At 42.0% G+C, this 27769-nt stretch overlaps 1 protein-coding gene across 3 annotated transcripts in view; it reads left to right on the top strand.

Annotated features, from left to right (window-relative positions):
* Positions 1-24828, top strand: part of RIOK3 (RIO kinase 3) — a 30790-nt gene extending 5962 nt beyond the window's left edge. The window contains exons 2-14 of one of the 3 annotated variants that reach the window (XM_033178133.1): positions 2220-2314; positions 4262-4377; positions 5268-5413; positions 5507-5614; positions 6122-6231; positions 7724-7867; positions 8982-9109; positions 15512-15709; positions 17027-17186; positions 19412-19492; positions 19585-19674; positions 21187-21294; positions 23028-24828. In XM_033178133.1, coding sequence (XP_033034024.1) covers positions 2312-2314; positions 4262-4377; positions 5268-5413; positions 5507-5614; positions 6122-6231; positions 7724-7867; positions 8982-9109; positions 15512-15709; positions 17027-17186; positions 19412-19492; positions 19585-19674; positions 21187-21294; positions 23028-23135 — 1500 coding nt within the window. In that variant the 5' untranslated portion in view covers positions 2220-2311 and the 3' untranslated portion in view covers positions 23136-24828. The remainder of the gene's footprint in view (positions 1-2219; positions 2315-4261; positions 4378-5267; positions 5414-5506; positions 5615-6121; positions 6232-7723; positions 7868-8981; positions 9110-15511; positions 15710-17026; positions 17187-19411; positions 19493-19584; positions 19675-21186; positions 21295-23027) is intronic. The other 2 variants (XM_033178132.1, XM_033178135.1) reach the window with 2 other exon arrangements.
* The last annotated feature ends 2941 nt before the right edge of the window (positions 24829-27769 follow it).

Genomic DNA, 27769 nt, shown 5'->3' with positions numbered 1-27769 from the left:
AATTTTCTGAGCACTTGGGATAGCAAACTTCTTGTGCCTATAGGGAAAACCCAGGGGGTCTTCTCCCGACCCCAGAAGCTGTCCCTCTCACAGCCTGGAAAAAGTGGATGGAGGGCTTTTAATTGTTGGCTTGAAGAGTTTGGGTTTGATTTCAAAGTATGGGAGTGGCAGCCTTTCTGAAATCTTTACTTATTTACCTCACCCAAGGAAGTTGCCTCAGTGTGAGGTGGACCACTTGAGCTGGTACAGGGTAGTATAGTCTCTAGAGTCTAGGGTCAGTAGGAGTGGACAGCGAGGATGCTTTGGTGCAGTTTGAGGTCCCTACATGTTTCCCTTTCTGATTCAGTGTATCTGTGAGTAGGTCGATCTCTGCCTCAAAATAACAAAATTCCTGCCTGTCATTTTTGCCTCTTCTGACAGATTGTCAGCTAATACTTTAATACCTTAGCAGAATTAATTAACAGATGGCAACAGACTTGAAGCCTCTGAAGTGGGCAGGCAAAAGGGCAGCCTTTCCAAGATGGGGGAAAGGACATTAGATTAGTAAGGATGTAGAAAGACATCAGACTTCTGCAGCCAATCACTCCAGTGTTTTCTTTTGGCACATACTGCTCAGGAAATACTGGAGTGTCTCTTTATATCCAAAGCTCTATGCTGGGCTCTGAGGGTGGATAAGAAGTGTCTACCCTTCAAGACACTCATGCTCCATTGTGGCTAATGCATGAGCTCTAATACAGTGATGAGTTCTGCATTAACAGTGTTTGCAGACTGCTATGGGAACACAAAGGAAAGGGTCCAACTCTGGTAACACTGAGACAGCCTTATAGAGGAGGCGACATTTAATTGGTGTAAATAAAGAAGGAAGAAAAACCAATGGTAGAGAAAGGAATGTGTGAAGGCATGCAGTGGGGAAAGTATGCCATCTTTTTTGTTTGTTTTTGAGACAGGCTCGCTCTGTCGTCCAGGATGGAGTGAAGTGGCGGGATCTCAGCTTGCTGCAACCTCTGCCTCCTGGGTTCAAGCGATTTTCCTGCCTCAGCCTCCTGAGTAACTGGAACTATGGGCACCCGCCACCATGCCTGTAGTGTAAATTAGGATAAAAAATACTAATTTTTATATTTTTAGTAGAGACGGGATTTCTCCATGTTGACCAGACTTGTCTCGAACGCCTGACCTCAGGTGATTCGCCTGCCATGGCCTCTCAAAGTGCTGGGATTACAGGGGTGAGCCACTGCGCATGGCCTAAGTATGCCATCTTTGGCATACAATTAGTGTCACTAGAGTGTAGGATAGAAGAGGGTTGAGATTGGACAGATAAACCAGGGCAAGTTGGGCATCCCTTGCTGAGGAATTTGGATTTTATTTATTTAGAGACGGGGTCTTACTCTGTCACCCAGGCTGGAGTGCAGTGGCACAATCATAGGACTCAAATGATCCTCCTCCTACTTCAGCCTCCTGAGTAGCTGGGACTGCAGGCGTTTGCCACTGTGCCCGGCAGTTTGTACATTTGTTTGTAGAGGTGATATCTTGCCATGTTGCCTAGGGTGGGGAATTTGGATTGTGTATTGCAGACAGTAGGGCACTTTGCTTCACACATTCCAGGGTGCAGGGATAGGGAAGCTGTATAGCAAAATGCTAAGAGTGCAGCCTGGCATCGCCTTGGTTCAGAGCTTGGTACTTCCATGTATGATGTCATCTTGGGTTAAAAGAAAAGCCTTTATGTATCTCAGTTTTAAAATCCATAAAATGGGGATGGATTGAAGAGTTTGGGTTTGAGTTCAAAGTATGGGAGTGGCAGCCTTTCTGAAATCTTGACTTATTTACCTCACCCAAGGAAGTTGCCTCAGTGTGAGGTGGACATTGTTGTCCACTCAATTGTTGTGTGATTTAAGTAATCTATGTAAGTTATGTGTATTTAACCAAATTACTTAAATATAGTGAATATTCAGATATTGTCTGTTATGCAACTGTTAGTCATTGCCAAATGTGATTGAAAATTCTGAGTTAGACAGTCACCTGCCTTTTGGAGCCTGGACTTTGAAACTGATCAGATGAAACATTTCTAGGCTAAACAGCATTGTATCTTCTACCTAGAGGATACAGAAGGAACTCAGCAGAGTCATGAGGCCAAAAAATTAGCTATGTTCTCCAGATGATAGAAAGCTTCAAGATTCTAGACCTTAAAATCCTTACCAAGAGAGTTCTCCACTCAATTACAGAGTGAATGAAAGTCACACCAGACCTTCAGGAAGCCTCTTCTTCTCTCCCGAGTCTGGCCTTACGGAAGGCTGGAACAGTTCTGCGATAGTGTATGGTAGGTATGTGCTAGGTGCCAGGTGTATTTCCTCAATCTCAGGGTGAGACTAGATAAAACTTGATTCTCATTCACTCAGGCATAAATATAGTTATCATTTGTCACCCTTAGGTGCTCCACCCAAATAGCCTGAGCTAAGTAAATTCCTGAATGTCAGTACTGTGGAACCTGAACAAAGGTCACTTGCCCAGTTGTCTCTGAGTGTCATGCAGCAGGCCTTTAGACCAACTAGAGGGCCTATACTGGCTGAACTTGATCAAATAATTTTGTGGCTAAAACAGATATCATTTTATGCTATATTCTAAATTAGATACTCAGTAGTAGTTAAGGAATGGGTTTGGACTTTATCCTAAAAGCAATGGGAAATAATAAAAGAGATTTTGAGTGAGGAGATGGAACCCATCACATCTGCATTTTAGAACAATTACTGTATTACAGTATGGAGAATGGAAACTACCAAGACTGAGAGCAGAAAGATTCGTCAGGATGCTCTGAAAGTAACCCAGCGAATGGGATACCTTGGAGTAGAGTTATAGAAGAGGGATGGAAAGAGCTGGGCAAGTTCAGGAGATGCTTAGGCATCTTACTCAATATTGAAGGTCTTAATCAGTAGGCTATAAAATGTAATCATTTGCTGCTGCTAAGTAAAGCATCTTGCCCCCTCAAAAATTATGAATTTGAAATAAAACCTGCAGTTTGATTTCAAGAAGGCTGAGGCAGGAGTGTGTCACTGAGGAAGGTCAACTGGATCTGACAGAATATTACTGTGTGTATTGGTATTGTTTTAAGAGCCTGTTTCTCAGCTTCTAAAGTTCAGAAATAAAATTTTGGGGCTAGGCTTGGTGGCTCACACCTATAATCTCAGCACTTTGGGAGGCTGAGGCAGGCAGATCACCTGAGGTTAGGAGTTCGAGACCAGCCTGGACAACATGGCAAAACCCTATCTCTACTAAAAATACAAAAGTTAGCTGGGCATGGTAGCTCACGCCTATAAACCCAGCTACTCAGAAGGCTGAGGCAGGAGAATCGCTTGAACCCGGGGAGGTGGAGGTTGCAGTGAGCTGAGATCCTGCCACTGCACTCCAGCCTGGGCGACAGAGGAAACTGTCTCCAAAAAAAAAAAAAGAAATAAAATAAAAAATAAAATTTTTGTTGTTTGTTCTTGCTTTTTGTGTGTGTGTGTGTGGCAGGGGGTCTCATTCTGTTGCCCAGGATAGAGTGCAGTGGCATCATCTCTACTCACTACAACCTCAACCTCCCAGGTTCAAGTGATTCTCCTGCCTCAGCCTCCTGAATAGCTGGGACTACAGGCACGCACCACTACACCCACTAATTGTTCGTCTTTTTGGTAGAGATGGGGTTTCACCATGTTGGCCAGGCTGGTCTCAAACTCCTGACCTCAGGTTATCCACCCACACTTGGCCTGTTCTTGTTTTTGTCTTAGTATATCCTAAGATGTTTTGAGAGGGGCTGACTAATTTGTACACTTAGATGACTCAATGCTTAAATTAGAATGAGATATAACTTTCCATTAGGCTTCAAATTGTGCTAGTTGGTATAGTCTATTCCTATAGGAAAATCTACTTGAGAAATCAGATTATAAGCAGAAAGTAGCTTGGTGAGCAAGGATTGGAACAAGAGGAATTACATGAACTCATGAGCTAGTGGGGGGATGCCAGTGGGCCTGATGCTTCCCCTCAGCTTTAAGGATATACCTACTTAGCAGGCTAAAAAGTGCTTTTGGCTATTTTAGTTTACATATATCCTTGACTAAATTTGACTTGGGAGATATTTTTACTTTTGAGATGATATCTGCAAATAGCTAGTTATTCATTTCTGGTTTTTAACTGACATAGTTTAATTCTCAAAATATAACATTATTTGTAAAATGAGAGGTGCTTTATTTCATTATGATGAGTTGAGCTGTTCTTTTTTCTTTTTTGGTAGTGTCCATGGGCTGTCCCTCAGAATACGATATCTTGTTCGTTGGCTGATGTAATGAGTGAACAGCTGGCCAAAGAATTACAGTTAGAAGAGGAAGCTGCCGTTTTTCCTGAAGTTGCGTAAGTAAAATTCACAAAGTACTTTATCTAGCAACTTACAGCAGAGTTTTAGGATTTGATGAGTAATTGTCATGACAAGTGGTTTGGAAAAAGCAGGGCAGAAGAAAGCACCATGTTGAGAGTCCACTGATACTTGAATTTTAGTCCTGATGTTGCCTTGGTTTTCATTAGTATCTTGGACAAACCACTGGGTCTGTGAGTTTGAGTTATATCATGTGAATGCCGCAGTTGAACTAGATGAGGTACGGTTTTGATCAAGTGTTTTTAGTTTATCTTTTCATGAATATTTACCTGTTCTTTCATTATGGATGAATGAAACATCCAGACTTTCTTTTTTTTTTTTGGAGATGGAGTTTCGCTCTTGTTGCCCAGGCTGGAGTGCAGTGTCACAATCTTGGCTCACCGCAACCTCTGTCTCCCGGGTTCAAGCAATTCTCCTGCCTCTCGAGTAACTGGGATTACAGGCATGTGCCACCATGCCTGGCTAATTTTATATTTTTAGTAGAGACAGGGTTTCTCCATGTTGGTCAGGCTGGTCTCGAACTCCCAACCTCAGGTGATCCACCAGCCTCAGCCTCCCAAACTGCTGGGATTACAGGCATGAGCCACTGCTCCCGGCCTCAGATTTTCATTCAGAACAAATGAATTCTAGGTCTCAGTGTGGATTTTGTTATAGAACCTTTAGCTTTCTCTCCTAGCTCTCTTAACCCTAGTTGGTACTACCACAGGTGCATGCCATTGGTCTTAAGGCTAGCTGTGCAGGAGAAGGTGAATGGTTTGATAGAGTTCTTTGAATTTTAACATGGAAAAGGCACCTCCTACTCTGATAATTGGCAACCTCTGTTTACTTAAGCACATTATATTAGTTTATATTGCCTTATTTTGAATAGCGTTGCTGAAGGACCATTTATTACTGGAGAAAACATTGATACTTCCAGTGACCTTATGCTGGCTCAGATGCTACAGATGGAATATGACAGAGAATATGATGCACAGCTTAGGCGTGAAGAAAAAAAATTCAATGGAGATAGCAAAGGTACTATAACCTTATTGTGACAGCTCCATTGAGTGGTAGAAAACACTCATAATGTGCTCCTAAGTAAATCTTCAACTATTTTTGCTTTTTAAGTTTCCATTTCCTTTGAAAATTATCGAAAAGTGCATCCTTATGAAGACAGCGATAGCTCTGAAGATGAAGTTGACTGGCAGGATACTCGTGATGATCCCTACAGACCAGGTACCAAAGCTTTTACTTTCTGGAGGCAGCAGAATAGGGGTATAGGAAGACTAATCTTTTCTTTTTTTTTTTTTTGAGGCGGAGTCTCGCTCTGTCGACCTGGAGTGCAGTGGCCAGATCTCAGCTCACTGCAAACTCCGCCTCCCGGATTTACGCCATTCTCCTGCCTCAGCCTCCCGAGTAGCTGGGACTATAGGCGCCCGCCACCTCGCCCGGCTAGTTTTTGTATTTTTAGTAGAGACGGGGTTTCACCGTGTTAGCCAGGATGGTCTCCATCTCCTGACCTCGTGATCCGCCCATCTCGGCCTCCCAAAGTGCTGGGATTACAGGCTTGAGCCACCGCGCCCGGCCAGACTAATCTTTTCAATTAACTCTTACTTTTATATTTTTCTTTGAATTTCATTTGGTAATTTACTCTTAGATTCAAATGTCTTTTCAGACAATGGTGAATGCAGCAATGTAGTCTTTGCTATTTTTATATACCTGGCTTGTTTCAATTGCCTTTAGCAAAACCGGTTCCCACTCCTAAAAAGGGCTTTATTGGAAAAGGAAAAGATATCACCACCAAACATGATGAAGTAGTATGTGGGAGAAAGAACACAGCAAGAATGGAAAATGTAAGTTACAGAAAGTATCTATCTCTGAATTTAGAGTTTTGCTTGAATACCTTTTAAAATATAGTATCTTAGACTTCTAAAAATATCTTTCTTTCTAAAGATGTTTTTAGATAACAATATAGCAATATCATGAAAACTGAGACATTAATGAAAATATAAAGTACCTCAGAATAAAATTCCATAACAGTGTTGAAAAACTATTTTGACTCACATTGATTCTAAAATTAATAAGTAGTTATTAGGAAAATAACATTTATTCTTCATCATATTTGTATAAAATAGCATCCCTACCCAAAAAACAGATAATGGTGGTGATTGGGGAATATGAATGGGAGGGAGAAATACTTTTCATCATATACTTTTTTGTGCATTTTGAATTTGTTATCTTGTGCCTGAACTACCTGTGTAAAATCAGAAGTAAAGTGTAATTTTAAAAAATAGCATTCTAGGCTGGGCATGGAGGCTCACACCTGTAAGCCCAGCACTTTGGGATGCTGAGGTGGGCAGATCACCTAAGGTCGGGAGTTCGAGACCAGCCAGACCAACATGGAAAAACTCCATCTCTACTAAAAATACAAAATTAGCCGGGTGTGGTGGCACATACATGTAATCCTAGTTACTCGGGAGGCTGAGGCAGGAGAATCGCTTGAACCTGGGAGGCAGAGGTTGCAGTGAGCCGAGATCATGCCACTTCACTCCAGCTTGGGCAACAAGAGTGAAACTCCATCTCAAAAAAAAAAAAAAGACATTCTAAATCCTTCATAAATATTGTAGTTAATATAATATATTAAACATTTAGATTTTAAAGCACAAATGCTTGTTAAGTAAACATATTCAATTATATCATTTCTAGAAATAGTCCAGATCTGATTCTAGAAGAGTTCTGTCCAATAGAACTTTCTATGGTAATGAAAATGTTCTATATGTGTGCTGTTCAATATGGTAGCCACATTTGCTATTGAGCACTTGAAATTTGGGTGCCATAATAGAGGAACTGAATTTTTAATTTAATTTTAATTAACTTAAATATCCAAGTGTGGCTAGTGGTAACCTAACTGAATTGCACAGTTCTAGAGCATAATTGTCATGGTGTGATCATAGTCTGCTATAACAACCCACTCTCCACAAATAATTACAAAATTGTATTTCTTTGGTAAGATTTGGTGTAGCCTTCACAGTTCAATATTGTGTCCTTTGGCTAAAAGCAAAGTACAACGCACATGCTGAAAGACCTTAGTTTTGGATGTGATGAGATGTTTTCTATGCCTGGAATAAATGCCTTCCTTTGGGTTGTAATTTCTTAAATAGTATTGCTCCTCTTTCTGTGAGTTATTTAATTTTTTTCTCTATAGTAGCTATGAGTTCTGGTTTTCTAGTGTGATCATCTATTGAGTAAGACATTAAAGATTAATCTTCTTGTTGGTTTTTTTTGTTTGTTTTTTTAGCTGTCCCTATTTTAAAATATTTAGATGCTAATTCTTCTTTTTGGCAGTTTGCACCTGAATTTCAGGTAGGAGATGGAATTGGAATGGATTTAAAACTATCAAACCATGTTTTCAATGCTTTAAAACAACATGCCTACTCAGAAGAACGTCGAAGTGCCCGCCTGCATGAGAAGAAGGAACATTCTACAGCAGTAAGGATTTATAGAGTTTTTTTTCTTTTTTACTGGAAAGATTCATATTAGAAAACTTTGGGTGAATAAAAAAACTTCATGTTTGATATTTTTTCATGAGATTGGCTTTTCAAATCAAAGATGTAAATAGATCTAGCCACTGTGGTGCCCGCCTGTAATCCCACTACTTTGGGACAGGAGGATTACTTGACCTTAGGAGTGCAAGAACAGCCCGGGCAACATCATGACCCCCAGCTCTACAAAAATAATTAGCTGGACACTGTGGCACATGCCTGTGGTCCCATCTACCCCGGGGGGCTGAGGTGGGAGGATTGGTTGAGCCCAAGAAGTTGAGGCTGCAGTGAACCATGATTGCGCCACTGTACTGCAGCCTGGGTGACAGATTGAGACCCTGCCTTAAAAAAAAAAAAAAAAAGAGAGAGAGAGATGTAAATAAGCCAGGTGGGGTGGCTCCCAGCACCTTGGGAGGTCAAGGTGGAAGGATCGCTTGAGCCCAGGAGTTCGAGACCAGCCTAGGCAACATAGGGAGACCCTGTCTCAGTAAAAAGTTTTTAAAAATTAGCCGGACATGTTGGTGTGCACCTTTAGTTGCAGCTGCTCAGGAGGCTGAGGTGGAAGGATCACTTGAGCCCAGGAATTCGAGGCTGTAGTGAGCCATAATCATGTCATTGCATTCCAGCCTGGACAACAGAGTGAGACCCTGTCTCTCTGTCTCTCTCTGTCTCTCTAAAAAAAAAGATATTAGGCCAGGTGTGGTGGCTCAAGCCTATAATCCCAGCACTTTGGGAGGCCAAGGCGGGCGGATCATGAGGTCAGGAGTTTGAGACCAGCCTGGCCAACATGGTGAAACCCCATCTCTAGTAAAAATGCAAAAATTAGTTAGGTGTGGTGGCGGGCACCTGTAATCCCAACTACTCGGGAGGCTGAGGCAGGAGAATCACTTGAACCTGGGAGGTGGAGGTTGCAGTGATCAGAGATGGTGCCATTGCACTCTAGCCTGGGTGACAAAAGCAAGACTCCGTCTCAAAGAAAAAAAAAAAAGTTATTAGAAGTGGCTCAGAAAATATTTTATGATTAGCAGTCATTTTCACTTACAGTGCTTTATCTCTTGCAGGAAAAAGCAGTTGATCCTAAGACACGTTTACTTATGTATAAAATGGTCAACTCTGGAATGTTGGAGACAATCACTGGCTGTATTAGTACAGGAAAGGAATCTGTTGTCTTTCATGCATATGGAGGGAGGTAAATGAGCAAAATATGATACCATCATGTGAAAACTTAGTCTCTTCTCCCCAAGATTAATGGATTTACACAGAATGAAAGATAATGCTGCATGGCAAGCAGCGTAATTTTTTTTTTTTTTTTTTTTTTTTGAGACAGAGTCTCGCTCTGTCGCCCAGGCTGGAGTGCAGTGGCTGGATCTCAGCTCACTGCCAGCTCCGCCTCCTGGGTTTACGCCATTCTCCTGCCTCAGCCTCCCGAGTAGCTGGGATTACAGGCGCCCGCCACCTCACCCGGCTAGTTTTTTGTATTTTTTTAGTAGAGACGGGGTTTCACCGCGTTCGCCAGGATGGTCTCGATCTCCTGACCTCGTGATCCGCCCATCTCGGCCTCCCAAAGTGCTGGGATTACAGGCTTGAGCCACCGCGCCCGGCCGCAGCGTAATTTTTAAAGTGTTACTATAGAAAGTCCAGGCAGTATAGGAATGTATAAAAAACACAGTCATCCTAATACCACCACCCAGAGATAATCATTAATAATTTTGGGTAGACTCCTCCAGTTTTTTTCAGTGTGTATATTATTTTATTTTTTTTGAGATGGAGTTTCACTGTTGTTGCCCAGGTTGGAGTACAGTGGCGTGATCTCGGCTCACTGCAATCTCTGCCTCCTGGGTTCAAGTGGTTCTCCTGTCCCAGACTCCAGAGTAGCTGGGATTACGGGTGCATGCCACCACGCCTGGCTAATTTTTGTATTTTTAGTAGAGACTTTGTTTTGCCATATTGGCCAGGCTGGTCTTGAACTCCTGACCTCAGGTGATCCACCCGTCTCGGCCTCCCAAAATGCTGGAATTATAGGCGTGAGCCACTACTTCCGGCCTTCCTCGTCTTTATCAATGTTTAGTACTGTCAAATCTAATGTTTTTTTTGTCAGTGTGAAAGATGAAAAGTAGTATCTTGGTATTTTGGTGTGCATTTATTTAATTATGATTAAGTTGTACATTTTTTTCAAGTGCTTTACTGGCCATTTGTATTTCTTTTTCTTGTCTTCTCTCTTGTTTATCCTTTGTCCATTTTCTGCTATACTTAATATACTCTTTTTTTTTTTTTTTGAGATGGAGTTTTGCTCTTGTTGCCCAGGGTGGTGTACAATGGCACAATCTCCGCTCACTGCAACCTCCATCTCCTGGGTTCAAGCGATTTTCCTGTCTCAGCCTCCCAAGTAGCTGGAACTACAGGCACACACCACCACACCTGGCTAATTTGTGTGTTTTTAGTAGAGATGGGGTTTCACCATGTTGGCCAGGCTGGTCTCAAACTCCTGACATCAGGTGATCCACCCATCTTGGCCTCCCAAAGTGCCAAGATTACAGGCATGAGCCCCTGTGCCTGGCCTGTAATACTTAATATACTCTAATAAAATAAATGATCAGTCTTTCTGGTGGAATTGGTATCATAGTCTGTACTTTAACGTTTCTAAGTTAGCAAAACTAGAGAACATTCAGTTTTCTACAGCTAAAAATAAATGCTTTTAAAAGTTTGTTAGTTTTCTGTGGTACATAACAAATTGCCACAGACTTAGCAGCCTAAAACAGCATCCATTTATTGTCTCGTAGTTTGTGTTGACAGAATCCAGGCACGGCTTAACTAGGTTCTCTGTTCAGGGTTTCACAAGCTTGCAGTCTAGGTGTTGGCCAGGCTGTGTTCCTTTCTGGAGCTTGGTGTCCTCTTCCCTTGGCCACCTTTCAGTTCCTTGCAGCTGTAGGACTGAGGTCCCACTTTCTTGTTGGCTGTCAGCAGTGGGCCGCTGTCAACTCCTCGAGGCCCCTGCAGCCATGGGGCCGTCTCACGGGCCCCTTCACACACTAGCTCACACCTTCAAAGCCAGCAGGAGAATCTCTCCAGTCTGCTAAGACTGAGGCTTAGTGGGATGTTATCATGGGAATGACTAGACCATCACCTTTGCCACATGACCTAACCAGGGAGTGGCTATCCCACACATGCTCAAGGGAAGGAGATACTATACAGGGTGTGCACACCAAGGGGGCTGGGAGTTTTTGGAGTCATCTTAGAATTCTGCTTTCCACAAAGCTCTGGTTGATTGGTTTCTTCCCTCCCTCCCTCCCTCCCTCCCTCCCTTCCTTCCTTCCTTCCTTCCTTTTTTTTTTTTTTTGATGGAGTCTTGCTCTGTCACCCAGGCTGGAGTGCAGTGGCACAATCTTAGCTCACAGCAACCTCTACCTCCCGGGTTCAAGTGATTGTCCTGCTTCAGCCTCCCCAGTAGCTGGGATTACAGGTGCACACCACCACGCCAGGCTAATTTTTGTATTTTTAAGTAGAGATGGGGTTTCACCATGTTGGCCAGGCTGGTGTCAAATACCTGACCTTGTGATCCACCCACCTCAGCCTCCCAAAGTGTTGGGATTACAGGTGTGAGCCACTGTGCCTGGGTCAAAGCTCTGGTTTCTGTCACTCTCAGGTTGGTCAGGCAATCAACAATTATTCAAGCAGTAATTTGTCCTAGATTACTCAGGGAATAAAATATAAGACATATTTTTTACTCTCAAAGAGCTTAAGCTTTAGCTAAAAAGAGAACATTACAGTAAGAACCATTATGGTCAATGAAAGATAATTACATAATAGAGTACCCAGTTATGCAAATGAGACCTTATATGGGATAGGAATAGCAAATAGAACAAGATCATTGCCAGGCACATTCAGGGAAGATATAATGAAGTTGGATCTCAATCTGGATTTTAAAAATAGGTTAAAGAAAAATCCATTGGGAGGCTGAGGCAGGCAGATCATGAGGTCAGGAGATCGAGACCATCCTGGCTAACACAGTGAAACTCCGTCTCTACTAAAAAATACAAAAATGTTAGCCGGGCATGGTGGTGGGTGTCTGTACTCCCAGCTACTCGGGAGGCTGAGGCAGGAGAATGGTGTGAACCTGGGAGCGGAGCTTGCAGTGAGCCGAGATCACGCCACTGCACTCCAGCCTGGGCGACTGAGCGAGACTTCGTCTCAAAAAAAAAAAAAAAAAAAATCCAATGTTGAGTATAAAAGGTAGTTGCAGAATATATATACAGTATATCATCTATTTAAATTTTTTAAGTCATACAGAAAATTACAGAGATATTTATAGATGCTTGTGGATACTTATATATTATCTTTTAAAAGAGACTAGAAATACAGCATTTATGATAGTTATTGCCTCTGGTGAGTTAAGATGGGGAATAGTAATCAGAGGGCACTTAAGCATCATCTGTGATGTTTAATTCTTTAAGATAAAGGCTAAGGGTGGGAGGGTTGAAGTTTAGGTACTGAGAAGATTAGGAAGGTATGTGCTCAGAGGTAGTAGGAAGTAAAGTGGTGTAAGCAAATTGGAAATTGGTAAGGAGGACCTTAAAAGCTAGGCAGACGGATGTGTCATTTGCTAAGAAACAGAATCTTTTTGTAGTAGGACAATGACAAGGCAAATCTTATAAATTGGACTCGATCCTAGAGACCTTCCAAGTAAGGGATCTCTTGTATGGCATTTTTGCTAGGGCCTCACCTAGTGTGTGGTTAAACTAGTCCAATGAAAGGAGCTTCTTATCTCAAAATCTAGCCTATTCTGTCATAATGTCTTTTAAGTTATTAGAGATTTCTTCTCTGAATAGAGTCTCTAATCTGTCTCCCTGAAAATTGTGTCATCTGTTTACCAAATAGTTGAGCAGCTGTCATGTACTCTTCCAGGTACTAGGGATACGGCAATGAATGGTACAAGAAAGGTCTCTGATCTAATGGAATGTGCTTCCCCCGTCCTCAACCCCTCTCCATGACAATAATAAACAAAAAATATCAGATACGTGCTATGTGGATACTTAAAGTAGGATGATGTCATAGTGACAAGCTGACTAGCTTTATTAGTAGGACAGGGAACGCTTCTCCAGTGAAGTGACATGTGAGTGACACATCTAGGATATATCAAAGATCAGATGGATGGGCATTCTGGACTAGAGAATAGCTAGTGCTAATGCCTTAGGATAAGTACAAAGTTAGTATCTTTGAGGGAGCATAAGAAACCCAGAGTCCCTGGAGCATAGGATGTGAATGGGAGAGGGGGCTAGAGGAGTAAGCAGGGGCTGGACCAGGTAGGATTTTGTAGGCCAGGGTAAGGAGTCTGCTCTTTAGCTGCTCTGGGAACCAAAGCTATGACTTGATTCTTATTTTCAAAAGATTGCTGTGTGGAAAATGAATTATAGGAGGAGAAGAGAAGAGGCAGTAAGATCAGTTAAAAACATTGTAGTAGTTGAAGTGAGAAATGGTGAAGGGTTGGACTAAGGAGGGCAGTAGTGGAAGTGAAGAGTAGGAGAGTGTTGGCGTGTGTTTTGGAGGTAGAGTGAACAGCACATGCTATTGGATTGGATGTGGGTGTGGGAGGACAGATTCTGGGCTAGAGCAGCTGATGGTGGTGCCATTTGATGAGGTGAGAGCCTGGGGAAGGGTAGGGTGAGGACTCAGTTAGCATGAGTTTTGTTTTGGGCATGTTAAATTTGAGATGCCTGTTAGACTTCTAAGTGATGTGAGGTAGGAGTTGGATAAATGGGCCTGAAGTTCTAGGGAAAGTCAGGACTGGGATAGAAATGTGGGAGTTATCGGCCAGGCACGGTGGCTCACGCCTGTAATCTAGCACTTTCAGAGGCTGGGTTGGGTGGATCATCTGAGGTCAGGAGTTCGAGACCAGCCTGGCCAACATGGCGAAACCCCATCTCTACTAAAAATACAAAAATTAGCCGGGCGTGGTGGTGCGTGCCTTTAATCCCAGCTACTCAGGAGGCTGAGGCAGGAGAATAGCTTGAACCTGGGAGACGGAGGTTGCAGTGAGCCAGGATCATACCACTGTACTCCAGCCTGGGTGACAGAGTGAGACTATCTCAAAAAAAAAAAAAAAAAAAGAAATGTGGGAGTTATCTATATAGAGATGATATTTAGAGCCATGGGGCTAAGTGAAATTGCCCGGGAAGAGAAGGGAGGTTTCTTAGAACCAGGTGAAGGACTTTAACCTTTTGAGACTAGATGGAAGAGGAGTCAGCCGGGAAAATATGGTGCAGAAGGAGGTTTGATTCAGATTCTGTCCTTTGGAAATACAGTTCCTTTCTGTCCCAGATTAACATCCTATCAGATATTTAAAGGTAAATATTAATATTGTTTCTCATTCCATCCACCTTTTCAATCCCACTGCCACCATCATGACTGAAGCTCACTACTGGGGGACTATTGCAGTAGCATCCTGAGTCGCCTCACACCTCTAGCCTGTCCCTGTGCCCTCTCATGCTGATGGTATCGTTCACTAGATCTTCATGAAGGACGCATATGAGAGTGGCATACACAGAAACCCTCGCAGCTCCCCATCACCTCTAGGAATTTGTCCAGGCTCTTCACAGATGTGCCTCTGTCCTGTCCTTTAGCTTCAGTTTATTTTCATTATCTCTCCAGCCAAGTCTTAACTCTAGTGTTTGTTGTTCCTCAGACATGTCCTGTGGTTTCCTGCCTCTGCTTTTGTTCATGCTGTTCAAATCCTACCCATTGTCCTGTTTCTGTTTCAGATGGCGCTTGTGCCATTGAAGTCTTGCCTGATCTTTCCAACGAAAAGAGGCCTTTCCTATTCATGTACTTTTACTCTCTGCTACCACTTCTCGCAGACTTGCGGGGCAGGAACCATTTCATTCACCTTTATGTCTGCTGGGAGTGAAAGAGTTATGTTTTAGGCCGGGCGCGGTGGCTCAAGCCTGTAATCCTAGCACTTTGGGAGGCCGAGACGGGCGGATCACGAGGTCAGGAGATCGAGACCATCCTGGCTAACACGGTGAAACCCCGTCTCTACTAAAAAATACAAAAAACTAGCCGGGCGAGGTGGCGGGCGCCTGTAGTCCCAGCTACTCAGGAGGCTGAGGCAGGAGAATGGCAGGAACCCGGGAGGCGGAGCTTGCAGTGAGCTGAGATCCGGCCACTGCACTCCAGTCTGGGTGACAGAGCGAGACTCCGTCTCAAAAAAAAAAAAAAAGAGTTATGTTTTAAAAAGCTGTTTTATTTGTTGCTTTTATTGAATTTTGCTCCTGAACCATATCGGGAAGACTGTAGCCTATTTTCAAGTGCATATGTCTTCATTGTATTTCAAGCTTGATTCCATAGTCATTAAGTGAAGAACATTATGTGATGGATGGTTGAAAATTGGTTGACAATTTATTTGAAAGTATGTTTTATTTAAAAAATCAAACCAAAACCTAAGGCTTTATTAAGATCCAAAACCTAAAGGCTTAAAAAACAAGACTTGACACTGAGAGAGGGCAGATCTAATTTAGTGTTATAGAATCGTTGTGTTGAAATTGTTGTACTTGTGAGCCGGCAACTTGTACTGACTTGATTTTTTTCTTCCACTTAGCATGGAGGATGAAAAGGAAGATAGTAAAGTTATACCTACAGAATGTGCCATCAAGGTATTTAAAACAACCCTTAATGAGTTTAAGAATCGTGACAAATATATTAAAGATGATTTCAGGTTTAAAGATCGCTTCAGTAAACTAAATCCACGTAAGATCATCCGCATGTGGGCAGAAAAAGAAATGCACAATCTCGCAAGGTAAAGAAAATATTGTGCTAGATGTAATCTTGGGTAAATATCTTTTTGCGTTAGGATAAAAAAATCCATGCTTTCTTTTACATTCATTTATAGAAATAATGAAAGGCCAGGTGTATAACCTCAATTCATACTTTTAGGATGAAAAAGCCATTTTGTTTTTTCTTTCCTCAATGAAACTTGAGGGAAATCTGGTCTTTTTCTGCCTTGGACACTTTATCATATATCTAAATGCCATTTTTAAATTGCTTTTATCAAGAAGTAAAACTTCCAGCATCCAATTAGGCTTAGCATAAAAAAATGGTTTCTTTTTTGTTTCAGAAAATGTTTGTTACATTTAGTTTGTTAATTTTGTGGGAGTAAGTTCTTACCAATCAAATTACATTTTGTTTAAATTTTTATACTTGTATCTGAATTTTCTAAGCAATTTATTTTCTCTCAAGGAATTTGTTTTATCAACCAAGGAATTCAGTAATAATCCTTCTCATTAAAAACCTTTCCATTACCTTAATCTATTAAAAGCTTAATTTTAGTTTGTTATTTTCTAAAGATGTTTGCTTTCAGAAGTAATTATTCATATATCTCAGTTACAAAATTCTTCTACTGAGAGTTCCCCACCAAAATAAGCCGGGCATGGTGTGCACGTCTACTCCCAGCTACTTGGGAGGCTGAGATGGGAGGATTGCTTGAACCTAGGAGTTCAAAACCAACCCGGAAACATTAGACTCCCGAGACCTTGTCTCCAAAAAAAAAAATTTTTTTTCAATTAATTAATTCCAGGTAGAATAATTTTCTAGAAGGCCTTGCTGTCCTCCAGTCTCTTTTCTATACTCCTGAAATTCCTGCCTTTCTTATAAAACAGTGTTCAATAGTGGAGCTTGCCTGTCTCTGCAGCCTCAGCCCAAATTGCTCTTCCTCCTACTCACAGATCCAGCTATGTTGATTGATACACATTCCCCAAATGGACTGTGCTCTTGAACACCTCCCTGCATTCCCTTGCACTGTCTTCATCTGGCTAATTCCTGTTCCCTACCTCTTCTTCTAATAAGCCATCCTTGGTGCTGTGTGTTCCTATAGCTCCTACCCGTAACTCTGCCAGTGTGTACGTCATGCTGCATTGTAATTGTCTCTTGTCTGTCATTTCCATCGGTCCCTGAGCTCCCTACGAGTAGAGGCGGTGTTTTATTGTCTTTGTATTCCCACGTCACCAGGGTAGAACATAGTGCCAGCTCATTGTAGGCCCTTATTAATATTTATTGAATAAATGACATTTTTTTCTCCTTCTGATCTGTATATTCTGAATCATTTCTTTCTGTATAGAATGCAGAGAGCTGGAATTCCTTGTCCAACAGTTGTACTACTGAAGAAACACATTTTAGTTATGTCTTTTATTGGTCATGATCAAGTTCCAGCCCCTAAATTAAAAGAAGTAAAGCTCAATAGTGAAGAAATGAAAGAAGCCTACTATCAAACTCTTCATGTAAGTTGTGCTTTTAAAAGCATTCACATAATGCCTTTAAAATATATTTCCGGCCAGGTGCGGTGGCTCAAGCCTGTAATCCCAGCACTTTGGGAGGCCGAGATGGGCGGATCACGAGGTCAGGAGATCAAGACCATCCTGGCTAACACGGTGAAATCCTGTCTCTACTAAAAAAATACAAAAATCCAGCCAGGCGAGGTGGCGGGCGCCTGTAGTCCCAGCTACTCGGGAGGCTGAGGCAGGAGAATGGCATAAACCCGGGAGGCGGAGCTTGCAGTGAGCTGAGATCCGGCCACTGCACTCCAGCCTGGGTGACAGAGCGAGACTCCGTCTCAAAAAAAAAAAAAAAACAACATATTTCCTCTAAACTTTAAAAAAATGTCCTTAAAGAAGCCAGGCATGGTGGCTCACACTTAAACAATCTAGAGCTTTGGGAGGCTGAGGCAGGAGGATCACTTGAGCCCAGGAGTTTGAGACTAGCCTGGGCAGCATGGTGAAACCCTGTCTCTACTAAAAATACAAAAAAATTAGCTGGGCATGTGCCTGTAATCCCAGCTGCTCGGGAGGCTGAGGCAGGGGAATTGCTTGAACCAGGGAGGTGGAGGTTGCAGTGAACCGAGATTGCGCCACTGCACTCCAGCCTGGGTGACAGAGCGAGACTCTGTCTCAAATAAAAAATAAAAAAAATTAAAAATTAGCTGGCCATGGTGGCATACACCTGTAGTCTAGCTACTCAGGAGTCTAAGGTGGGAGGATCACTGGTGCCCAGGAACTTAAGGCAGCAGTGAGCTATGATTGTGCCACTGCACTCCAGCCTGGGCAAGAGATAGAGCAAGACCCTATCTCTTAAAAAACAAACACACAAAAAAAACCCAAGTTCCTTAAATAGTGCTATTTGAAGGTGCTAGAATAAAGACAAGTTGAAGTTTGTGAAAGAATGTTAACACGGAAGAGTTGTTTTTCTATCAATATGTGTGTGTCTTAAATAGTTTTAGAAAACTTACAGACTTAACCAGGGAAGTCTTCATTGCTAGGATTAGTGACGTATTACATGAAGCTATTTTTCACAAAACTTCATTAAATAAAATTTGCTGTTACTACATTTAGCAGATAAAGTGCCTCATTAGTTTGTGTGCTTTATTGAATGTTAGTTTTTGGGGGCTTTTTTTTTTTTTTTTTCCAAATAAGAGATGGGGTCTCACTATGTTGCCCAGGCTGGTCTTGAACTCCTGGGCTCAAGTGATCCTCTTGCCTCAGCGTCCCAAAGTGCTGGGATTACTGGTGTGAGCCACCACACCCAGCCATTGAATGTTACAACTTTAACAGTGAAGGAAAGGAAGCAGGTTTGGTCTCATCATAAGAGAGTGATGATGAAAATTGAAAATAGTAGGGAGTGCAGGTGTTAAGTTGGAAGGCACATGTCGGGAATCTCAAGGAAACTACGTGCTTTGAAATAGCAACTGAATTCAATCTAAGGGCCTTCTAGGTTGAGAAAATGCTCCTAATACTGCCATTATCCCTCTGTAGTTTTAATTGAACACTGGAGAAACATAATGTGCTACTTGATGCAATCTCTGCATGAAGCTGTCATGTAGTGCAGCCGTTGATCTAAATATGGAAATGTTAGTCCGAATTAATTTTTAAAGATACAGCTAGAAAGGTGATGCACCTTTCTCTGCTTCCAAAGGAAAACATTGAAAGGAAAATCAAATATGTTTTTCTGGCATCTTTGGGAGGTGGGGTGCCTAGGGAAGAGATTAAATAGTGATGAAACTTTTCTATTTAATTATATTAGGGCTGGCAAACAAATGCATTAATGTTGATTTCTACTATAAGACTTTAGGGGGGCTGGGCGCGGTGGCTCACGCCCGTAATCCCAGCACTTTGGGAGTCTGAGGCGAGCGGACCACGAGGTCAGGAGATCGAGACCATCCTGGCTGACACAGTGAAACCCCGTCTCTACTAAGAAAATACAATAAATTAGCCAGGCGTGGTGGCGGGTGCCTATAGTCTCAGCTACTCAGGAGGCTGAGGCAGGAGAATGGCGTGAACCCAGGACCGGAGTGAGCTGAGATCACACCACTGCATTCCAACCTGGGCAACAGAGCGAGACTCCGTCTCAAAAAAAAAAAAAAAAGACTTGGGGGGGTGTCATCATCAATAATACAACTATATAATCCCACTTAATTTATTCATTTCCTAATGTGTGCCTTCCCTCTTCACAGTTGATGCGGCAGTTATATCATGAATGTAGGCTTGTCCATGCTGACCTCAGTGAGTATAACATGCTGTGGCATGCTGGAAAGGTGAGGAGAACATTTTGTTAACATTCAGATTTAATTACTTTAAGTAAAATTTAAAATGTAAATACATCAGTCTGTGTTCTGTATTGAAATAGGTCTGGCTGATCGATGTCAGTCAGTCAGTAGAACCCACCCACCCTCATGGCCTGGAGTTCTTGTTCCGGGACTGCAGGAACGTCTCCCAGGTAGGCGTGTAAACCCATATACCTTTTTTGTTGGATGTAACAGCTGTAGGTATTTTTCTCACTCCCAAGTAAGAGGACCATATTCTTAGAAATTGAAGGAAGGGATACTGGCTGCTTTCAGGACAAGGATATAAAGATCAATTTGTCATATTTCATTTTGCAAGAATTTGATTCCATGTCTCATAGTTGGGTAAAATGTTCAAGGGGGTGCCAGGCGCGGTGGCTCACGCCTGTAATCCCAGCACTTTGGGAGGCCGAGGTGGGTGGATCACTTGATGTCAGAGGTTCAAGACCAGCCTGGCCAACAGGGTGAAACCCCATCTCTACTAAAAATACAAAATTAGCCGGGTGTGGTGGCAGGTGCCTGTAATCCCAGCTACTCAGGAGGCTGAGGCAGGAGACTCACTTGAACCTGGGAGGCAGAGGTTGCAGTGAGCCAAGAACGTGCCACTGAAATCCACCCAGCCTGGGCAACAGAGCGAGGCTCCATCTCAAAAAAAAAAAAAAAAGTTCAAGGGAATGAGTGTTTTGGCTCCTTGTATATAAGCAATTAAGTAGACATTTAATGTGTGCATAGTGCTTAAACAGAAGCTGGCATATGGTGTGCCTGCATGCTTGCTGCAATTATTACCATTAAAAGAGAGACAGTCTCCATTGTGGGACAGTGTCTGATCACTGTCACTGTGAAGCAGGGAAAAAAGATTAGGTGGCTGGGCATGGTGGTTCATGCCTATAATCTCAAAACTTTGGGAAGCCAGGGAGGGAGGATTGCTTGAACCCAGGAGTTTGAGACCAGCCCGGGCAATATAGTGAGACTCCTGTCTCTCCAAAAAAATTTAAAAAGTAGCTGGGTGTGGTGGAACATGTCTGTAGTCCTAGCTGCTTTAACTGGGAGGCTGTTTTACTAGGGAGGCTGAGGCAAGAGGATTGTTTGAGTCCAGAAGTTCAAGATTATAGTGAGCTGTGATTGTGCCACTGCACTCCAGCCTGGGTGACAGTGCTAGGCCTTGTCTCTTAAAAAAACAAAACATATATGTACATAAGGTAAAATTCAGTAAGCACAGGGTTGGGTCATACTTGTTTGGCATTTCTAAGGGAAATGAATTGTTGGCACTAGATTCAGATAGGAATGATGTTTCTAAAGGATAGAGTAACTTCATATTGGAAATAACCTCTGAGTCTGCTTGAAATTTTTAATTTCTGGGGTTTAGTGAAAGTATTTCCTTTACATATTCAAAGCAATGCCAAGTGGTTTTATATATAGCACTCATTTTTATAGCTATAGGAGGTGCAGTGGGATGAGCTAAATCCAGAAGGCAGAATGGATATGTGAGAGGATGAAAAGCAACTAGAACCTGAGCATAGTCCAGCTTGGAAGTAGGAAAATCGATGCTTGAGAAATGAGGGAAGGAATGTAGTGGTGTCTTTTTATAAATGTGCTGCTCCCTGTTCTTAGTTTATTAGAGAACCTTGCTAATTCTTCTTACTGACTTTCTTGTATTTCCTTTCTAGTTTTTCCAGAAAGGAGGAGTCAAGGAAGCCCTTAGTGAACGAGAACTCTTCAGTGCTGTTTCAGGCTTAAACATCTCAGCAGATAATGAAGCTGATTTTTTAGCTGAGGTATGTGATAAACAGCTGTTTTTCACCTTACTGGTCATGCAGAACTGCATAGAGGAGATAACTGAAACCCAGAGCTAGTTTTATCCTCCCTTTCCCCCAAAAACAAAATTAATTTGAGATTTTTCTTTTCTTCAGATGTTTTTGGTTTTTTCTTTTTCATTTCTTTTTTTTTTTTGAGATGGAGTCTTGGTTTGTCACTCAGCCTGCAATGCAGTGGCTTGATCTCGGCTCACTGCAACCTCTGCCTCTTGGGTTCAAGCGATTCTCCTGCCTCAGCCTCTCAAGTAGCTGGGATTACAGGTGTGTGCCACTATGCTTGTAATTTTTGTATTTTTGGTAGAGACGATATTTCGCCATGTTGGCCAGGCTGGTCTTGAACTCCTGGCCTCAAGTGATCCGCCCACCTTGGCCTCACCAAAGTGCTGAGATTACAAGCATGAGCCACTGTGCTTGGCCTGTTTTTTTCTATGCTTGAAATTCAGAATACACACACAGCAAAACATTTCTTCACGGAGGGCACCATTTGGTTAAGATGGGCAAACTGCACATTTTCAGTAGACTCATATTTCCCCTATTTAATGAATGCAGAAGTTGATGAACACTCTGAGTGATATAAAAAGCAGTAACGTGGTCCCTGCCCTTTACTAAACATAGAAAGTTAGAAGTGCCCATCTTTGGAAATACCCAGTTATTATAATATCAGATCTAGAGAACCATGAAAAAGCTTCCTCCAGAGAAAGTCTCTTACAATTGAACAAAATCTAAAAGGTGAAATAGCAGTTAATTATTCCCAATATTATACCAAAGCAGAGAGTGATTACTGAGTGTTCCAGAACTCCCCAGGATGACTTGAGTTTGGGTAAGCTGTGCCTAGCCTAAGGCTAGAGAGAAATAACAGAAAGAGTAAATTCAGCTTCCAGCACAATACAGTTGCTCAGTAAGTAAGTGATACTATTGTTTGATGAATGGTAGAATTCTCTTTTTCCTGTTTCTGGAATGTTTTATAGAATACATTTCAAAACATAGATGATTCCAATTGCTAGCTGGATAAAGTTAGTAAATATTGACCCTTGTAATCAAGTTAAAAAAAATACATGTATGTATGACTATCTGTGTACACTTGGATGCATGCACGCTGCACACACACACACACACACATAGTAATTTCAACTCAAAGGCAGAATCATTAGGAATAACGTAGTTTTTAAGAGAGTAAAAATTACTGACTCAGCCAGGCATGGCAGCTCACTCCTGTTATTCCTGTAATCCCAGCACTTTGGGAGGCCAAGGAGGGAGGATCTCTTGAGCGCAGGAGTTTGAGACCAGCCTGAGCAACATAAACTCCATTAAAAAATAAAAAAATTGGCCGGTCATGGTGGCTCACGCCTGTAATCCTAGCACTCTGAGAGGCCAAGGCGGGTGGAACACCTGAGGTCAGGAGTTCAAGACCAGCCTGGACAACATAGTGAAACCCCATCTTTACTAAAAATACAAAAATTAGCTGGGTGTGGTGGCACATGTGTCCCAGCTACTAGGGAGGCTAAGGCAGGAGAATTGCTTGAACCCAGGAGGCGGAGGTTGCAGTGAGCCGAGATTGCACCACTGTATTCCAGCCTGGGTGACAGAGTGAGACTCCATTTCAAAAAAAGAAAAAAATTACTAGCACAATCTAAAATATGGTTTCTGTGAAAAGTAGGATTTTGACAAATGGATTCAATGTATTATTTTTGTAGATAGAAGCTTTGGAGAAAATGAATGAAGATCACGTTCAGAAGAACGGAAGGAAAGCTGCTTCCTTTTTGAAAGATGATGGAGACCCACCAGCACTATATGATGAATAGCACTAATACCCACTGCTTCAGTGTTAACACAGCAGTGAGTGTCAGCTGCCAATAGCAAATGAAGTTATGGGCGACTTGAAATACCAGAACACGAGGAGTGGGCAATGGTGCTTCTCTGCTTTCCCCCCTTGTAACCCATGTGCCAGATGTGTGGAATTTTTAGCTCAGCATTGAGAGAATAAAATGTCACTACCTCTCATAATATAATTCTTTAACAGCTATAGGTTATCTGGCTGAAGTAGACCTAATTTTACATGACTTGTGGTGTAAAATGTCTTGATGATAATTTTTAAAACTTAGGCAACATTTCCAAATATGGGAGGAAAGGACAGATGTGTTTACAAGGGAGGGTTTCATTACGACATATTTGCTTTATTCACCTCCCTGTTTTGTGTTGCATCTTTCCTTGAATATTTTATTGGCCCAGAGTTAGCCTTTCTCCATTATGTTTCCAGACTGTGGCCGTGATTCTAAAGGAAAATGTGTGCTCTTTAATGGGTAGAACAAATGGAAATTTGGTTTCAGAACGGCTGACAGAAATAGATATAAGCCATGTAATTTTTGTTGATATATCATGTAAATGAACAGAATTCTTTTTCCATACTTATATCTAAGAAAAGGCATCATAGGTTTCTGAAAGAGAGAAATATATAACAGCTTTTTAACTATCCAGTCAACTTTCAGCTTTTCTACATTTAGGTAAAATGGTTAGGATATAACTCATAGTGTGGCTAATCTACATTTATCAATAAAATGTAAATTATCTGAGAGAACAGAATATAAGATTGAACCATGTTTGACGTATTTTAGTTTAGTTAATGAAGCAAAATTCCATTTACATTTCACTAAAACTGTGTACTTGATTGATTTTCAGAGAAATATCACAAATTAGAAATATTAAATCAAAGGATGAAAGGTATATATAAAACAATTTGGGGGCCAGGCGCGGTTCAAGCAATTCAAACAGGAGAATCGCTTGAACCCGGGAGGCGGAGGTTGCAGTGAGCTGAGATCATGCCACTGCACTCCAGCCTGGGCGACAGAGTGAGACTCTGTCTCCAGGAAAAAAAAAAAAAAAACAGCCCAATTTGGATACCAAATTAATCAACTAATTTGAGCTATCTGGCCTTACTCGTAGTAGTTTTTAGTACGTGCTGGACACCACTTTGAAAAAGCAATCACTGTGCTAGAAAAGTATATTGGCTTTGTTAGGATTGAAGTTCATTAACTTCAACGTAATCATTCCTCCTATTACTGAAGTCAGATTGGAACCACTAAGATCCAAACCTTCTGTCTGGTAATAGAAAGTAAAAATCTGGACATCATTTACATTTGAGAAAGCTGTTTTTAACATTATTTAAAAATGCCAAATATGTTCTTTCTAGAAAAATATTTATTTTTGTTTTTGTTGGATAGCTTTTAATTGCATTTCAGAGAAGTGTGATTTTGGGTAGATGCTCATTACGTTTTTGAAAGATTTACTGTTCCAAAGTAAAGATTTAGATGACTGGTGATACTGGCTTTACAGAAATTTCAGAGAACTAATTTTTAAAACATTTAGCATTTAAAACTTTTTTTGTTTTGTTTTCTGACATAGTCTGACAAAGAGCAGCAAACCGATGCTGTGTGGCATTCTTGGAGTGTGCTGTGAATGTGCTTTTTAAGAAATTAAAAAGAGATCATTTTAAAATTGGTTCTTTGTGTGGTATCTTCCAGTGCCTTATATTAACTTATGTCCAGGTACCAAGTTGCCATTTCTGTATAAAGTTAAGCGATACTGTTTTAAGTAGATTATTCCCCCTCAACTTCTCATTGTTAGATTTCAATCTCAAATGGCCTACTTCACATTACAAATAGGTTTTCACCCCCCACCCCTCCTTGTAGATTATAGATTTTTTCCTATAGTAGAAAAAAAAAGTGAAAAATACTGGTTTGCTACGTCAATAAAAAATCAAATACAGGCTGGGCGTGGTGGCTCACACCTGTAATCCCAATACTTTGGGATGCTGAGGCAGGGTGATCACTTGAGCCTAGGAGTTTGAGATCTGCCTGAGCAGCGGAGCAGACCTCATCTCTACAAAACATTAGGTGGGTGGCACGCATCTCTGGTCCCAGCTACTTGGGAAGCTGAGGCAGGAGGATTCTTTGAGCTCAGGAGATCAAGCCTGCAGTGAGCTATGATCACACGACTACACTCCAGCCTGGGTGACAGATAAATACTTGGTCTCAAAATAAATAAATTAATAAAATGAAAATATATAAAATATGGAAATAGGGATATTTTATCTCACATTAAGTTATCAAAATAAGGATGCTTAGATAACTTTTATTTCAATACGATAATTACCAGTTTCCTTTTCATAAAAATTAGTTTTTCTTGCTTACAAAAGTAAGTCATTTATTTGAATGTAAATATTGTAGGAATTTAGAAATGTTCAAGTAAAAGTCCCTCGGCCAGGCGCAGTGGCTCAGGCCTGTAATCCCAGCACTTTCGGAGGCTGAGGTGGGCAGCTCACCTGAGGTCAGGAGTTTGAGACCAGCCGGCCAACATGGTGAATCTCTGTCTCTACTAAAAATACAAAAATTAGCTGGGCGTGATGGCACATGCCTGTAATCCCAGCTACCTGGGAGGCTGAGGCAGGAGAATCACTTGAGCCCAGGAGGCAGAGGTTGCAGGGAGCTGAGATGGTGCCGCTGCACTCCAGCCTGGGCAACAGAGCGAGACTCTGTCTCAAAAAAAAAGTAAAAGTCCTTCATATTCCAGAGACCATTGTTTATAGTGTGGCATGCATCCCTGCAACTTTTCCCCTCAGCATGTGGTATTTTCTTTTTTAAAAAACCTTTGAACAAAAAGCAGGATGAAGTGAGGCAGCTGATGGGGAGATGTTGAGCATGGGAGACTAAGGAAGATGAAGACAGTAGACCCTAAGGTGTGTTAGGAGTACATTTGTTACTGCTCATGTGGGCTCTGGGCATCAGAAGAGATTGTTTTCTGCACCTTTTGAAATTCCAAGAACTATAGGGACAGAGAAAAGCTCATCTGATTATATTTTCAAACCTTGATCCTTAGGTTTTTGAAGATAATATTTTTCTATTTTTGTCAGGATTACATAAAAATAAGTTATCAAAGTGTGTGTTTTATACTTGGAGACATCAGTTTACTAATTTGAAAGCCTCTTGTTTTTATTCTTTTCCAATTTGTTTCCAGTATAAAAATAATACAAGGTTGCATTTGGAACAGCATTCCTTTTACCATCCTAAGCTTTCCAGCTTTCTCCCAGACTTGGCTAGCTTTTTGAGGAGTTAAGATCAAATTCGGTAGATAAGAAAGTGGCAGATGGAGGGGTGGGGAATGTGGGGTATTCATTACAGAATACATGAGTGAGCTACTACGGATAGCTCTATAAACTTGAGGGAAAAAAGTCTGCGCCACAGGTCTCGGCAGCTTGGGTGGTGGGAGGAGGAGCAGCAGCCGGTGAGCCCAGCTTCCAGAAGGCTCTGGTTTCGCCATTGCCCATAGGCACCCGGCAGGCCCCCTCTCCACCACCAACATGCCCAAGACAAAGGTCAGCTCAGCCAGGGGGGCCGTGAAGGAAAAGCCCAGGAGGAGATTGGCACAGTTGTCCACTAACCCTGCTCCTGCAAAAGCAGAAACGAAGCCAAAAAAAAAAAAAGGCAGCAGGAAAGGACAAACCTTCAGACCTAAAAGTGCACACAAAAGGGAAAGGGGGAGCAAAGGGAAAACAGGCTGAAGCTTGAGTCCCTGCCCACCTCCATTCCTATCTGGTCTAGAACGTTTAACTGGCAATGTTTTTTTGACTCAGTCTCTTGGCCATAGGGGCCCCACTAGTGTAAGACCCAGGGCCTGTAGCATGCCACCCTGGCCTCAATATGGGCCAGAATGAAAGCTTGGCCATCAACACTGCCTCTGGGATATATTGACAAAAAAAGAGAGAGAGAAAAAAAGAATAGAAGCCCCCATCAGAATGGATCTCCCTCTTGGCCAAAGGGAATTGAAACAACAATACCAGCCACAACAGCCTGAAAACCTAGGTCAGGCCATGACAGGAAGCTGGGAGTCAGCCACGCCTCACCACACCCTCCCTCGCTTTGGAATCCAGGCACAACTGACCAAGCAAAAGGGCTTCACACCTTTGGAAAGGAAAACCTTTTGGCTGATTCCGTAGGGAATGCGTTAAGGCTGCTCTACTTTCTATTACCTGGTTTTACCACTTTTAGGCCCATCAATGGGGATCTTATTGTTAGTATTTGATCCGTTGGGCCGAGCACAGTGGCTCATGTCTGTAATCCCAGCACGTTGGGAGGCCAAGGTGGGCAGATCATGAGGTTAAGAGATTGAGACCATCCTGGCCAACATGGTGAAACCCTGTCTCCACTAAAAATACAAAAATTGACTGGGGGTGGTGGCGCACGCCTGTAGTCCCAGGTACTCAGGAGGCTGAGGCAGGAGAATTGCTTGAGCCTGAGAGGCAGAGGTTGCGGTGAGCCGACATCACGCCACTGAACTCCAGCCTGGTGACACAGCGAGACTCTGTCTCAAAAAATAAATACAATAACAATAATAAAAATATTTGGCCCACACATATTCAACTTCCTTGTAAAGTTTGTATCTT

The sequence above is a fragment of the Trachypithecus francoisi genome, unplaced genomic scaffold (genome assembly GCF_009764315.1).
Source record: "Trachypithecus francoisi isolate TF-2019V2 unplaced genomic scaffold, Tfra_2.0 Lachesis_group19, whole genome shotgun sequence".
NCBI classification, from domain to species: domain Eukaryota; kingdom Metazoa; phylum Chordata; class Mammalia; order Primates; family Cercopithecidae; genus Trachypithecus; species Trachypithecus francoisi.
Note: the sequence above shows the minus strand (reverse complement) of the source record. Positions and strands in the feature narration are given on the sequence as shown.